The sequence below is a fragment of the Cherax quadricarinatus genome, chromosome 58 (genome assembly GCF_038502225.1).
Source record: "Cherax quadricarinatus isolate ZL_2023a chromosome 58, ASM3850222v1, whole genome shotgun sequence".
NCBI lineage: Eukaryota > Metazoa > Arthropoda > Malacostraca > Decapoda > Parastacidae > Cherax > Cherax quadricarinatus.
The window spans coordinates 2918104-2933009 of NC_091349.1; the positions used below are offsets into that span (position 1 = coordinate 2918104).

Below are 14906 nucleotides of genomic sequence, written 5' to 3' on the forward strand. Positions count from 1 at the left end.
CACAACTCTATTACCAAACCAGTGCTTTCCTATATCCGTTCTGAATCTGAATTTTTCCAACTTGAAACCATTGCTGCGAGTCCTGTCTTGGCTGGAAATTTTCAGCACGCTATTTACATCCCCTTTATTTATTCCTGTTTTCCATTTATACACCTTGATCATATCCTCCCTAATTCTACACCTTTCGAGAGAGTGCAGATTCAGGGCCCTCAGTCTATCCTCATAGGGAAGATTTCTGATACATGGGATCATCTTTGTCAACCTCCTCTGTACGTTTTCCAGAGCATTTATATCCATTCTGTAATACAGTGACCAGAACTGAGCAGCATAGTCTAAATGAAGCCTAACCAAGGATATATAGAGTTGAAGAACAACCTGAGGACTTCTATTATTTATACTTCTAGATATGAAGCCAAGAATTCTATTAGCTTTATTGCAAACACTAACGCACTGTTGTCTTGGTTTTAAATTACTGCTAACCAGAACTCCTAAATCCTTTTTGCAATCAGTAGTATTAAGATCTACATTATTTAGTTTATATGTGGCATGGTTATTTACCTGTGCAACATTTAGAACTTTGCATTTGTCAGTATTAAACTGCATCTACCACTTCTCCGACCATTGCATCAGTCTATTCAAATCATCCTGGAGTGCTCTAGTGTCCTCATTAGAATGAATTGGACGGCCTATTTTGGTGTCATCAGCAAATTTGCTTATGTCGCTATTTATTCCCTCATCTATGTCGTTTATGTTAATTGTGAACAACAACGGGCCCAACACTGACCCCTGAGGAACACCGCTCGTGACGTGCCCCCATTCTGATTTCTCCCCATTTATGCAAACTCTCTGCTGTCTATTTGTCAGCCATGCCTCTACCCAGGAAAAAATTTCTCCTCCTATTCCATGTGCCTTAAGTTTCCTCAATAGCCTCTGGTGTGGAACTCTATCGAAAGCCTTACTGAAGTCCATATACACAATATCATATTCATTACCATGATCTACCTCCTCAAACACCTTAGTGAAAAATGTTAGTAAATTCGTAAGACAGGAACGCCTCTTTGTAAAACCGTGTTGAGATTCATTAATCAATCTGTGCCTGTCAAGATGGCTACGAATTGCTTCGGCAATTATTGATTCCATAAATTTTCCCACTATGGAGGTAAGGCTTATTGGTCTATAGTTCGAAGCCAAGGACCTGTCACCTGCCTTGTAAATAGGTATTACATTTGCCATTTTCCACTTATCAGGCACTATGCCAGTTTGTAGTGATATGTTAAAAAGATTAGCCAAAGGTATGCTAAGTTCCTCTTTACATTCCTTTAACACCCTTGCAAACAGTTCATCAGGGCCTGGGGATTTGTTAGGTTTTAGTTTCTCTATTTGTCTGAGGACCATGTCACTAGTTACCGCAATCGTACATAGTTTATTATCATCCTGTTCTACATAATCTATTATTTCAAGAATATTGCTAGTATTTTCCTGGGTGGAAACTGAGAGGAAGTAGGTATTTAGAATTTCACACATATCCTTATCACTGTCAGTGATCTGACCAGAGTTACTCTTTAGTGGGCCAATCTTGTCCCTAATCTTACTTCTGTATACCTGAAAGAATCCTTTAGGGTTAATCTTTGAATCCCTTGCAACCTTAGCCTCGTAATCCCTTTTTGCTTTTCTTATTTTTCTTATTCTTATTATATCAGAGTTAAGTGTTCTATGTATGTAGTAGGTGCAGTAAAAAGTATGGATGTTTTGTATGGTGAGTAGGTTTAGAGTTTTGAATATTGGTGGAGTGTGCTGCCTGTATTGGGAATTTGTTATCATTCTGACTGCAGCCTTTTGTTGGGTAATTAATGGTCTGAGATGGTTTATTGTTGTTGAGCCCCATGCACAAATTCCATAGGTGAGATAGGGGTAAATAAGTGAGTGATATAGGGCCAGGAGGGCTGACTGTGGAACATAGTACCATATCTTCGATAGTATGCCTACAGTCTTGGAAATTTTTTTGGAAATTTGTTGTATGTGTGTTTGAAATTTGAGTCTATTATCAAGGTGGATTCCTAAGAATTTTCCCTCTGTGAGTTTTGTGATAGGTGATCCATTTATCATTTTGTTAAGAGGGACGTCTGTAGCTCTGTTACCAAACTGAATGAAGTAGGTTTTGTCAATGTTTAGAGTAAGTTTGTTAGTCCTTATCCAGGTAGATATTTTCTGTAATTCAGTATTTACAGTATTGGCTAGCGTGACTGGGCTCGGGTGAGAGAAGACATATGTAGTGTCATCTGCAAATAGTGTGGGTTTGAGTAGTTGTGATGCATTTATGTATATGAGAAAGAGAAGAGGGCCTAGGACACTTCCCTGTGGGACTCCAACTGTAATTGGCTGTGCGGAAGAGTTTGCCCCGTTTGTGTACACATATTGGCTTCTGTTGCTGAGGTAAGACTTTAGGTAGTTGAGGGAGTGCCCTCTTATACCATAGTGCGACAATTTTATATGGAGCAAGTCATGGTCAACTGTATCAAAAGCTTTACGTAATTCAATGAAGATCCCCAGTGGGACTTCTTTTCTCTATTGCAGTGCATGTGTGTTCTAGCATGTGTATAATAGCATCATTAGTATTTTTATTAGGCCTGAACCCAAAGTGACAGGGGTTGAGTATGTTGTGGGAGATGAGGTAGGAATAGATTCGCTTATGAATTAATTTTTCGAAGATTTTAGAGAGAGCGTGTAAGTTGGATATTGGCCTATAGTTATTCAAATCTGTTTGGTCTCCACCTTTATGGATCGGGGTGGCCCTTGCTATTTTGAGAACTGTAGGGAAGGTAGAGGATTCTGTTGATTTGTTAAAGAGTGTTGCAATAATTGGTGATAGCACTTGTTACGCTTTTTTGTATATAAAGGGTGGTAAGGTATTTAAATCTCCTCTCTTGTTTTTTAGTGTGTTGATAATAAAGGAGACTTCAGTAGGGTTAGTCGGAGCTAGGAACAGTGTGTTTGGGTAATTGCCAGTGAGGAAGTCATTGGGTGGGGTATCTGAGCTTGTGATTTTATTGGCAAGGTTTTTTCCTATAGTGGAGAAGAAATTATTGAGTCTGTTTGCTGTTTCAGTTGGTGGGAGTTGGGGTTCATCTGGTTTTGTTAATTCAATTTCATTATTTCGTGATATCTTTTTTGTTCCTAGAATTTCTGATAGGGTTTTCCAGGTCTTTTTTATATCACCTCGTAAGTTGGATAATCTGTTCTCATAATACAATTTTTTAGCCCTCCTCATCAGACTGGTTAGGATTGACAAATAACGTTTTGTTTGGTCTCTGGTTATGTGACCCATTCTGTACTCTTTTTTTGTGTAGGTGCTTTGTATTTATGGATTTGAGGATGCTGGGTGTTAGTTATAAAGCCAATGGTAATTCTACTCTGTATTGAGTGTGTATTAAAAAGGTCAATACTGTTTTTCTTGTTGTTTACAGGGAAACTTGGCTGAGATGCATTACATAATCAATGGGGAGGATCAAGGAGCATTTACCAAGAAGCTGCCTTACAAAGAGGCTCCACTGTATGCTGTTGTTGATGTATATGGAACCACAAAACAAGTTAGGATAGTTCAACTGTATGGAGGTGTGTTGCATGCTGAATGTGCAATCCAAAAAAATTTTGGAATTTGATGTTTTCAACTGATGTTTATGAACTTAATAATATTTGGATATCAACTTTTTCATATCACAGGAAATTGTAATCCTTGTTTTTGGATGTAACTTACATTTATTGGATCAATTTCAGTAGCATCTCTGAAGAGTGCATGTCGAGAAACCATCCTGAAGCACATCGCTCAGCGTGGGGTCAATGCTCTACCTCTTCCTCAGAGACTTAAGGATTACCTTCTCTTTGAGAGCTGAGTGTTGTTGAGCTGCCCACTAGGTATGCTTCATTTTAATCTTCCTCCTGTAATACTCTTTCATCATGTAATAAATGTCATCTCTTCTTATTCAGATTTTATTACAGTAAGCCATCGATTACTAATGTACAGTTTAGTTTAGTATATTATGTACCCCACACTAATGGTGTGGGCAGTAGTGAAAAGATTACAGATGCATATAATGGGTTAAGGGACTGGGCTGCAAAGTTTTTATAGCTAAACATGCTACAGTGGTAATGAATTATTGACGTGTTTATATCTGGTTACAGTTGTAATGAATTATTTATGTAGGCATGAATTAGGTCACAAAAATATATCAGAAAATATTACCTTATATTTCAGTAATTTTTTTTTTCAAGAAGTCAGCCGTCTCCCACCGAGGCAGGATGACCCAAAAAGAAAGAAATCCCCAAAAAGAAAATACTTACATCATTGTTCAACATTTTCACCTCACTCACACATAATCACTGTCTTTCCAGAGGCACCCAAATACAACAGTTTAGAAACATATATAAAGATATATAACGTATCCCTCCAAACTGCCAATATCCCAAACCCCTCCTTTAACCCCTTGACTGTCGCAACCCCAAATCCTGAGGTGTCTCCTGGTGTCGCAAAATTTCCCCCCCAAAAATGATTTTTTCTTATGAAATGATAGAGAATCTTTACCTGATTGTAATGACACCAAAAGAGCGAAATTTGATGGAAAACTGACAGAATTACGCTCTCACAAAGTTAGCGACCTCTGCGATAATTACGAATCGGCGATTTCGCCCGCTTTGAGCCCTATTTTCGGCTAATTCCATTGTTCCAGTCAACCAAACTCATAGCTATTTCTTTAGAACTCCATTTTTTCTATCGATTGAGTACAAGAAACTGCCCATTTACCGATTTCAACTACCCAATGACGTGGTCAGGAATTTGCAATTTCGCCAATTTCATGAAAATAAAAAAAAAAATGACAATTTCAAAATAGGGTCCAGAATGAACAGTGCAGACATTGCTGGCTCTAAAATAACATTTTCTTTGTTCGTCAGTCACGTCTCCAGGCCCCTCTGATATTACTCTTTCTTTCTGTTTTGAATTTTTATTCAAACAAAAAATAGAAGATTTACTGTTATGCAGACTACTGCAATATTGTAATAACTGTATAAATAATGTCAACCCATTCATGATTGCATATTAGAATGGCTACTTGAACATTTATCGGAAAATGACATCATTTGTTTACTTTTGAACATCAGCAAAAATCAAACATTTCCCCTATTTTGAGCTCCATTTCAAGGTTTTTTTCATAGTAAAACCAATCAAAATCACCTCTATTGCTATAATGCATTTTCCATTCTATCAATTGTGACCAAGAAAACGAGAATCCAACCATAAATACTATAAAAAATAGACCACAAAGTCGGCATTTTAATTAAAAGCGGTCGGAGTTTTTTTTTTTCTCATTATGCGCTGCGTGCTGCAGGACTTTTTTTATATGGTGCACACTGACCACACAGACCCATTCTCTCACATGTGGGCCTACCAGCTTTCTCCTGCTTGATTGGACGCCGCTAGAATTTATGAGTATACATATACGTATAGTAGTAGGTTGGTAGACAGCAACCACCCAGGGAGGTACTACCGTCCTGCCAAGTGAGTGTGAAACGAAAGCCTGTAATTGTTTTACATGATTGTAGGATTGCTGGTGTCTTTTGTCTGTCTCATAAATATGCAAGATTACAGGTATGTCTTGCTACTTCTACTTACACTTAGGTCACACTACACATACATGTACACGTTTATTTATGCACACTCACCTGAGTTTTCTTTGATTTTATTTTAATAGTTCTTGGTCTTATTACTTTTCCTTTTATATCCATGGGGAAGTGGAATAAGAATCTTTCTTCCGTAAGCCATGCGTGTTGTAAAAGTCAACTAAAATGCCGGGAACAATGGGCTAGTAACCCCTTTTCCTGTAAAGATTACTAAAAAGAATAAGAAGAAGAAAATTGTCAAAGTGGGAAGTCTGAATGTGCGTGGATGTTGTGCAAATGATAAGAAAGAGATGATTGTGGATGTTATGAATGAGAAGAAGCTGGATGCCCTGGCTTTAAGTGAAACAAAGCTGAAGGGGGTGGGAGAGTTTCAGTGGAGAGGAATAAATGGGATTAGGTCAGGGGTTTCAAATAGAGTTAGAGCTAAAGAAGGAGTAGCAGTAATGTTGAAGGATAAGCTATGGCAGGAAAAGAGGGACTATAAATGTATTAATTCAAGGATTATGTGGAGTAAAATAAAGATTGGATGTGAAAAGTGGGTTATAATAAGCATGTATGCACCTGGAGAAGAGAGAAGTGTAGAGGAGAGAGTGAGAGATTTTGGGAAATATTAAGTGAATGCGTGGGGAGTTTTGAATCAAGTGTGAGAGTAATGGTGGTTGGGGATTTCAATGCTAAAGTGGGTAAAAATGTTATGGAGGGAGTAGTAGGTAAATTTGGGGTGCCAGGGGTAAATGTAAATGGGGAGCCTTTAATTGAGCTATGTGTAGAAAGAGATTTGGTAATAAGTAATACATATTTTATGTAAAAGAGGATAAATAAATATACAAGGTATGATGTAGCACGTAATGAAAGTAGTTTATTAGATTATGTATTGGTGGATAAAAGGTTGATGGGTAGGCTCCAGGATGTACATGTTTATAGAGGGGCAACTGATATATCGGATCATCATTTAGTTGTAGCTACAGTTAGAGTAAGAGGTAGATGGGAAAAGAGGAAGGTGGCAGCAATAAGTAAGAGGGAGGTGAAAGTGTATAAACTAAGGGAGGAGGAAGTTCGGGTGAGATATAAGCGACTATTGGCAGAAAGGTGGGCTAGTGCAAAGATGAGTAGTGGGGGGGGGGTTGAAGAGGGTTGGAATAGTTTTAAAAATGCAGTATTAGAATGTGGGGCAGATGTTTGTGGTTATAGGAGGGTGGGGGCAGGAGGAAAGAGGAGTGATTGGTGGAATGATGAAGTAAAGGGCCTGATTAAAGAGAAAAAGGTAGCTTATGAGAGGTTTTTACAAAGCAGAAGTGTTATAAGAAGAGCAGAGTATATGGAGAGTAAAAGAAAGGTGAAGAGAGTGGTGAGAGAGTGCAAAAGGAGAGCAGATGATAGAGTGGGAGAGGCACTGTCAAGAAATTTTAATGAAAATAAGAAAAATTTTTGGAGTGAGTTAAACAAGTTAAGAAAGCCTAGGGAAAGTATGGATTTGTCAGTTAAAAACAGAGTAGGGGAGTTAGTAGAGGGAGAGGGAGGTATTAGGTAGATGGCGAGAATATTTTGAGGAGCTTTTAAATGTTAAGGAAGAAAGAAAGGTGGTAATTTCATGCACTGGTCAGGGAGGTATACCATCTTTTAGGAGTGAAGAAGAGCAGAATGTAAGTGTGGGGGAGGTAAGTGAGGCATTACATAGAATGAAAGGGGGTAAAGCAGCTGGAACTGATAGAAATGATAGAAATGTTAAAAGCAGGGGGGGGGATATAGTGTTGGAGTGGTTGGTACTTTTGTTTAATAAATGTATGAAAGAGGGGAAGGTACCTAGGGATTGGCGGAGAGCATGTATAGTCCCTTTATATAAAGGGAAAGGGGACATAGGAGATTGTAAAAATTATAGAGGAATAAGTTTACTGAGTATACCAGGAAAAGTGTACGGTAGGGTTATAATTGAAAGAATTAGAGGCAAGACAGAATGTAGGATGGCGGATGGGCAAGGAGGTTTCAGAGTGGGTAAGGGATGTGTAGATCAAGTGTTTACATTGAAGCATATATGTGAACAGTATTTAGATAAAGGTAGGGAAGTTTTTATTGCATTTATGGATTTAGAAAAGGCATATGATAGAGTGGATATAGGAGCAATGTGGCAGATGTTGCAAGTATATGGAATACGTGGTAAGTTATTAAATGCTGTAAAGAGTTTTTATGAGGATAGTGAGGCTCAGGTTAGGGTGTGTAGAAGAGAGGGAGACTGCTTCCCGGTAAAAGTAGGTCTTAGACAGGGATGTGTAATGTCACCATGGTTGTTTAATATATTTATAGATAGGGTTGTAAAAGAAGTAAATGCTAGGGTGTTTGGGAGAGGGGTGGGATTAAATTTTGGGGAATCAAATTCAAAATGGGAATTGACACAGTTACTTTTTGCTGATGATACTGTGCTTATGGGAGATTCTAAAGAAAAATTGCAAAGGTTAGTGGATGAGTTTGGGAATGTGTGTAAAGGTAGAAAGTTGAAAGTGAACATAGAAAAGAGTAAGGTGATGAGGGTATCAAATGATTTAGATAAAGAAAAATTGGATATCAAATTGGGGAGGAGGAGTATGGAAGAAGTGAATGTTTTCGGATACTTGGGAGTTGACGTGTCGGCAGATGGATTTATGAAGGATGAGGTTAATCATAGAATTGATGAGGGAAAAAAGGTGAGTCGTGCGTTGAGGTATATGTGGAGTCAAAAAACATTATCTATGGAGGCAAAGAAGGGAATGTATGAAAGTATAGTAGTACCAACACTCTTATATGGGTGTGAAGCTTGGGTGGTAAATGCAGCAGCGAGGAGACGGTTGGAGGCAGTGGAGATGTCCTGTTTAAGGGCAATGTGTGGTGTAAATATTATGCAGAAAATTCGGAGTGTGGAAATTAGGAAAAGGTGTGGAGTTAATAAAAGTATTAGTCAGAGGGCAGAAGAGGGGTTGTTGAGGTGGTTTGGTCATTTAGAGAGAATGGATCAAAGTAGAATGACATGGAAAGCATATAAATCTGTAGGGGAAGGAAGGCGGGGTAGGGGTCGTCCTCGAAAGGGTTGGAGAGAGGGGGTAAAGGAGGTTTTGTGGGCGAGGGGCTTGGACTTCCAGCAAGCGTGCGTGAGAATGTTAGATAGGAGTGAATGGAGACGAATGGTACTTGGGACCTGACGATCTGTTGGAGTGTGAGCAGGGTAATATTTAGTGAAGGTATTCAGGGAAACCGGTTATTTTCATATAGTCGGACTTGAGTCCTGGAAATGGGAAGTACAATGCCTGCACTTTAAAAGAGGGGTTTGGGATATTGGCAGTTTGGAGGGATGTGTTGTGTATCTTTATATGTATATGCTTCTAAACTGTTGTACAGTGGACCCCCGCATAACGATCACCTCCGAATGCAACCAATTATGTAAGTGTATTTATGTAAGTGCGTTTGTACGTGTATGTTTGGGGGTCTGAAATGGACTAATCTACTTCACAATATTCCTTATGGGAACAAATTCGGTCAGTACTGGCACCTGAACATACTTCTGGAGTGAAAAAATATCGTTAACCGGGGGTCCACTGTATTCTGAGCACCTCTGCAAAAACAGTGATAATGTGTGAATGTGGTGAAAGTGTTGAATGATGATGAAAGTATTTTCTTTTTGGGGATTTTCTTTCTTGTTTGGGTCACCCTGCCTCGGTGGGAGACGGCCGACTTGTTGAAAAAAAAAAAAATACTTCAAAAATGCTGGCTTGTAAGACGTATATATACGACCGAAACAGTCAAAGGGTTAAAGTGCAGGCATTGTACTTCCCATTTCCAGTACTGAAGTCCAGCTATATAAAAATAACTGATATAAGAGTATTGGTTGTAGGTAGTAGGTTGGTAGACAGCAACCGTCTGCCAAGCGAGTGTAAAACGAAAGCCTGTAATTCTTTTACATGGTGGTAGGATTGCTGGTATCCTTTTTTCTGTCTCTTAAACATGCAAGATTTCAGGTACATTTTGCTATTTCTACTTACACTTAGGTCACACTACACATACATATACAAGCATATATATATACATACCCCTCTGGGTTTTCTTCTATATTCTTTCTTGTTCTTGTTTATTTCCTCTTATCTCCATGGGGAAGTGGAACAGAATTCTTCCTCCATAAGCCATGCGTGTCGTAAGATGTGACTAAAATGCCAGGAGCAAGGGGCTCGTAACCCCTTCTCCTGTATATATTACTAAATTTAATAGGAGAAACTTGTTTTTTTCTTTTGGGCCACCCCACCTCAGTGGGATACAGCTGGTACATTGAAAGAAAGAGTGTTGGTACCACTATACTTTCATACATTCCTTTCTTTGCCTCCATAGATAACGTTTTTTTGTCTCCACATATACCTCAACGCACCACGCACCTTTTTTTCTGCATCACTTCTATGGGTAACCTCATCCTTCATAAACTCATCTGCTGACAAGTCAACTCCCAAATATCTGAAAACATTCACTTCTTCCATACTCCCTCTCTCCAATGTGTAATCCAATTTTTCTTTATCTAAATCATTTGATACCCTCATCACCTTACTCTTATCTATGTTCACTTTCAACTTTCTACCTTTACACACACTCCCAAACTCGTCTACTAACCTTTGCAACTTTTCTTTAGAATCTCCAATAAGCACAGTATCATCAGCAAAAAGTAACTGTCAACTCCGATTTTGTACTTGATTCCCCATATTTAATCTCACTCCTCTTCCCAACACCCTAGCATTTACTTCTTTTACAACCTCATCTATAAATATATTAAACAACCATGGTGACATTACACATCCTTGTCTAAGACCTACTTTTACCAGGAAGTAATCTCCTTCTCTCTTACACACCCTAATCTGAGCCTCACTACCCTCATAAAAACTCTTTACAGCATTTAGTAACTTACTGCCTATTCCATACACTTGCAACATCTGCCACATTGCTTCCCTATCCACTCTATCATATGCCTTTTCTAAATCCATAAATGCAATGAAAACTTTCCTACCTTTATCTACATACTGTTCACATATATGCTTCAAGGTAAACACTTGATCTGCACATCCTCCTGCCCACCCTAAAGCCTCCTTGCTCATCAGAAATCCTACTCTCTGTCTTACCTCTTGATTCTTTCAATAATAACCCTACCGTACACTTTACCTTTTATACTCAGTAAACTTATTCCCCTATAATTTTTACAATCTCTTTTGTCCCCTTACCCTTTATACATAGGAAGTATACATGCTTTCTGCCAATCCCTAGGTACCTTCCCCTCTTTCATACATTTATTAACCCTTTCACGGTCCATGCCGTAGATCTATGGCTTTACATTGAGGGTCCAAACTGTAGATCTACGTCATGAGCTCAGCTCACTCTGATAAGCTGTGAGCGGTAAATTTTGGCCTAGATATGAGAGAATACGTCTATGTGGTATGTGTGCACCACATAAAACAAGTCCTGCAGCACATAGTGCATAATGAGAGAAAAAACTGAGACTGTAATTTTCGATTAAAACAGCAACTTTGCAGTGTTTTTTCGTATGTTTTTTATAGTTGTTTAACCCTTTGAGGGTCGACAGGCTCTCTCAGAAACTCGTTCTCAGGGTCGGCCAAATTTCAAAAAAAAAAAAATTATTTTTTTCTTATGAAAAAACAGTTTTTTCCTAAACATTATAGGCTAAACAAAAAATTTTTACCATCAATACTTACCAAGATATGGAGGCGTGAAGTTTGCCAAAATTGAACAACATATGATAACATCGCTGACTGCCGTCACCTGGTATTTTTCTATTTACTTTTTTATGTACTATTTTCAATTATTTTTCAATTTTTCTTTTTCTGAGTAACTTTTACGGCCTCTGAGGCCAACATGATCAGTATTTTGTAAGTTATTTCTTTTTCAATACTACACAATAAGAGCGTAAACACTGTTGTCATTATTTAGTTTATAGAAAATATTTACACAAACTATATGAAATGTTGTTTATTACTATTTTTCTATATTTTATATACACATATACAGTCACAGGGAATGTTTCTAGAAGTTCTGCAGCCTGTGGAACTCTTTGAAACATGGTGTCATGCACAGTGGTGTTTTACACTCGTCACACATAAAACGAGTGTCTCTGCGTTGTTGTGTGCGTTTTTTTGTATGTGCACAGACGTAACACCTCTTCTGAGCCTTTTTCTTCAAAGCAGTAGCAGGCAGTTTTACCAGGAAGTGATCACCATGCTTCAGACGAGCAGGTAGTTGTTGATAATTTGGTGGGCGGTCAATTGCAGGTGCTGTTCCTTGGTACTTGAATACCATTTGTCTGATGACAGACAAACAGAATTCGCCGTACTGTGGTTTGTTTCTGGTCCTCATCTTATACATATTATAAGCATTGAGCATGGAAATGTCCAGAAGATGGAAAAAGAGTTTGATGCACCACTTACAACTCTTGCGAACACAATCAGCAAACCCAATCTGCATGTCACATTTGTCCACTGAATGCATGTTGAAGGTGTAATCAATCACGGCTGCAGGTTTTAGAATGGGTTCATTGCTCTCTCTATGCTGCCTGCCACTGTCTACCATTTCATTAGGGTGAACTGATGACAACAGTGCGACATCTCATTTGTCATGCCACCGAAATGCCATGATGTCATTGGCAGCAAACGCCTGCACCTCACCTCTACGAGTGCCAGCGTCAAACCTGGGCATATGTTTCCGATTTGCACACACTGTGCCACACACATCTGTCATGTTCACGCGCAAAAAATCACTGAGTGAGGGGCTTGTGTCCCAGTTATCTGTATACAATATATGCCCCTTACCAAGGTATGGTTCTATCATTGTTCTAACCACATCACCTGAGATGCCCAATAACTTCCTGGTATTTTGCAATGTATAACTTCCAGTGTACACAATAATATCCAATACCAGACCACTGTAACAATCACAAAGCACAAACAACTTTATACCAAAGCGTTTCCTCTTGCTTGGTATGTATTGCTTGAAAGAAAGTCTTCCTCTGAACAGAATCAAAGACTTGTCAATTACAAGCTTCCTGAAGGGATAAAAATGCGTACTGAATTTCTCTTTCAGATACACAAACACATTCCTAATCTTATATAACCTGTCGTTTCTGTCAGGTCTGGTTTTGTCTGAGAAGTGAAGCATACGTAACATTAGCACAAATCGATTCACTGGCATTATATCACTGAAACCTGGGGTTGCAATCAGGCAGTCTGTTGACCAGTATGGTTTCACTTTGTGCTTATACACATGTGGCATAAGCATTATTGTGGCAAAGAAAAGATACATCTCGGCCACAGTTGCCTCCTTCCACTGGTGTAGAAATGATTTTTGTGAAAGTAATGTGTTTGCCATGGTGTACTCGTAGTATGTGTTGCTTTCCATGACAATACTTTCCATCAGTGGTTCATCAAAGAATAACTCGAAACATTCCAGTTCAGTGGCATTGTTCCCAAGTGTACAAGATGGCCGTATTCCACTTTGGCTGTCATCAAACTGGTGGGCATTTGGAACAAAATTGACAGCTTCCTGCCAATCCCAGGTGCGGTCTGCTGGTGGGTACTGGACAATGACAGGTGGTTGTGGAGGTTGTGGTTGTGGAGGTTGTGGTTGTGGAGGCTGGTGTGGTGGGCGGGTGGGGGATGGTGGCCTTTGTTGTAGATCAGCTGAGGCAGTGGCGTGGGTGGCAGCGTGGGTGGCAGCATGGCCCACTGCTGGTGCCTCACCGCCGGCACCACTACCACCACGCACATTTTCCATCCCAACTGCAACAGTATCATCATCATTTTCACTGTCTGTTCCTGTTGTACAGCCACTGGATGTACTCCGAGATGCACTCCTTCCCCTTGGAATAGCATATGGCACACTACCAGAGCGCATATATCGTTGTATATACTGACGCTTCACTGGGGAATATTGCACTTCACTATCACTACTGGAACTAGTTTGAAGAGCTTGTAGTTCATATTCACTATCACTATCATCACACATGCTCTCATCTGAGTCTGGGATTTGGGAAAATAGAAGTTTCCTCTTGGATTCTGGTACAAATGAACGTGAACAAGACGGCCCAGCACCAGAGGTGGAAGGCTGAGGGTCGTCTGGGTTTTCCTCACTATTACCGATATTATGGTCATTAGTTTCGGTCAAAACCTCACCAAAACCTTGAAACTCATCTTCACTGGCACTTCCATCTGTATTAGAACTGTCACTGGGGAACAAAAGTGTCCCAATTCGCCGAGGAGTGAGGAGCTTCTTACCGTGAGGCATGGTGGACATTGTTTACTAAGATGGCGTTCCCACAATGCACCACTGGGTCCCAGATTTTTTTCTACCGCGCACACCGACCACACAGACCCATTCTCTCACATCTAGGCCTACCAGCCTTTTCCCGCGAGATTTGACGGCACTAGAATTTATGCATACTAGTACGTCAAAAACCCCTGCGCCTAAGCCGTACTAGTACGTCCGAAACCCTCAAAGGGTTAATTGTTTATTCTGGACCCTATTTTGAAATTGGAGTATTTTGAACTTTGCGTTAAATTGCCCAAATTACCAATTTCCGATCACTTTATTTTGTAGTTGAAATAGTTGATTTGGCGATTTCTTGTGCTCAGTCGATATAATAGAAGTAATGCTAGTGAAATGGCTAAGAATTTGGTCAACTGGAATAATGTAATTGGCCTAAAATGGGAGTCAAAGTTGGCAAAATCACTGATGCGTAAATATCACTGACGCATCAAAATTCGCGAGAGCATAATTTCGCCAATTTTCTATCTAATTTTGTACTACCATTTCATAAAAAAAAAATAACAATTATTTTTTGAAAATTCTTGGACACTGGTGCACACTTTGAAATTTGGCCACTGGACCCTGAAAGGGTTAAACAAAAATACCAACCACTCCAACACAGTATCATCCCCTACTTTTAACCCTTTGACTGTCGCGGCCGTATATATACGTTTACGAGGTACCGTGTTTGATGTATATATACTCATAAATTCTAGCGGCTTCAAATCAGGCAGGAGAAAGCTGGTAGGCCCACATGTGAGAGAATGGGTCTGTGTGGTCAGTGTGCACCATATAAAAAAAATCCTGGAGCATGCAGTGCATAATGAGAAAAAAAAAACTGACCGTTTTTTTTAATTAAAATGCCGACTTTGTGGTCTATTTTCGTATAGTATTTATGGTTGTATTCTCGTTTTCTTGGT

The 14906-nt window shown here is 39.3% G+C and overlaps 1 protein-coding gene across 5 annotated transcripts in view; it reads left to right on the plus strand.

Moving 5' to 3' along the window:
* LOC128698057 (neuralized-like protein 2) overlaps positions 1–14906 on the plus strand; it is a 77110-nt gene that overhangs the window by 49688 nt on the left and 12516 nt on the right. For 4 of the 5 annotated variants that reach the window (XM_070097512.1, XM_070097515.1, XM_070097516.1 and 1 more), the window contains exons 5-6: positions 3465–3612; positions 3775–3912. In XM_070097512.1, coding sequence (XP_069953613.1) covers positions 3465–3612; positions 3775–3890 — 264 coding nt within the window. In that variant the 3' untranslated portion in view covers positions 3891–3912. The remainder of the gene's footprint in view (positions 1–3464; positions 3613–3774; positions 3913–14906) is intronic. The other variant, XM_070097514.1, reaches the window with a different exon arrangement.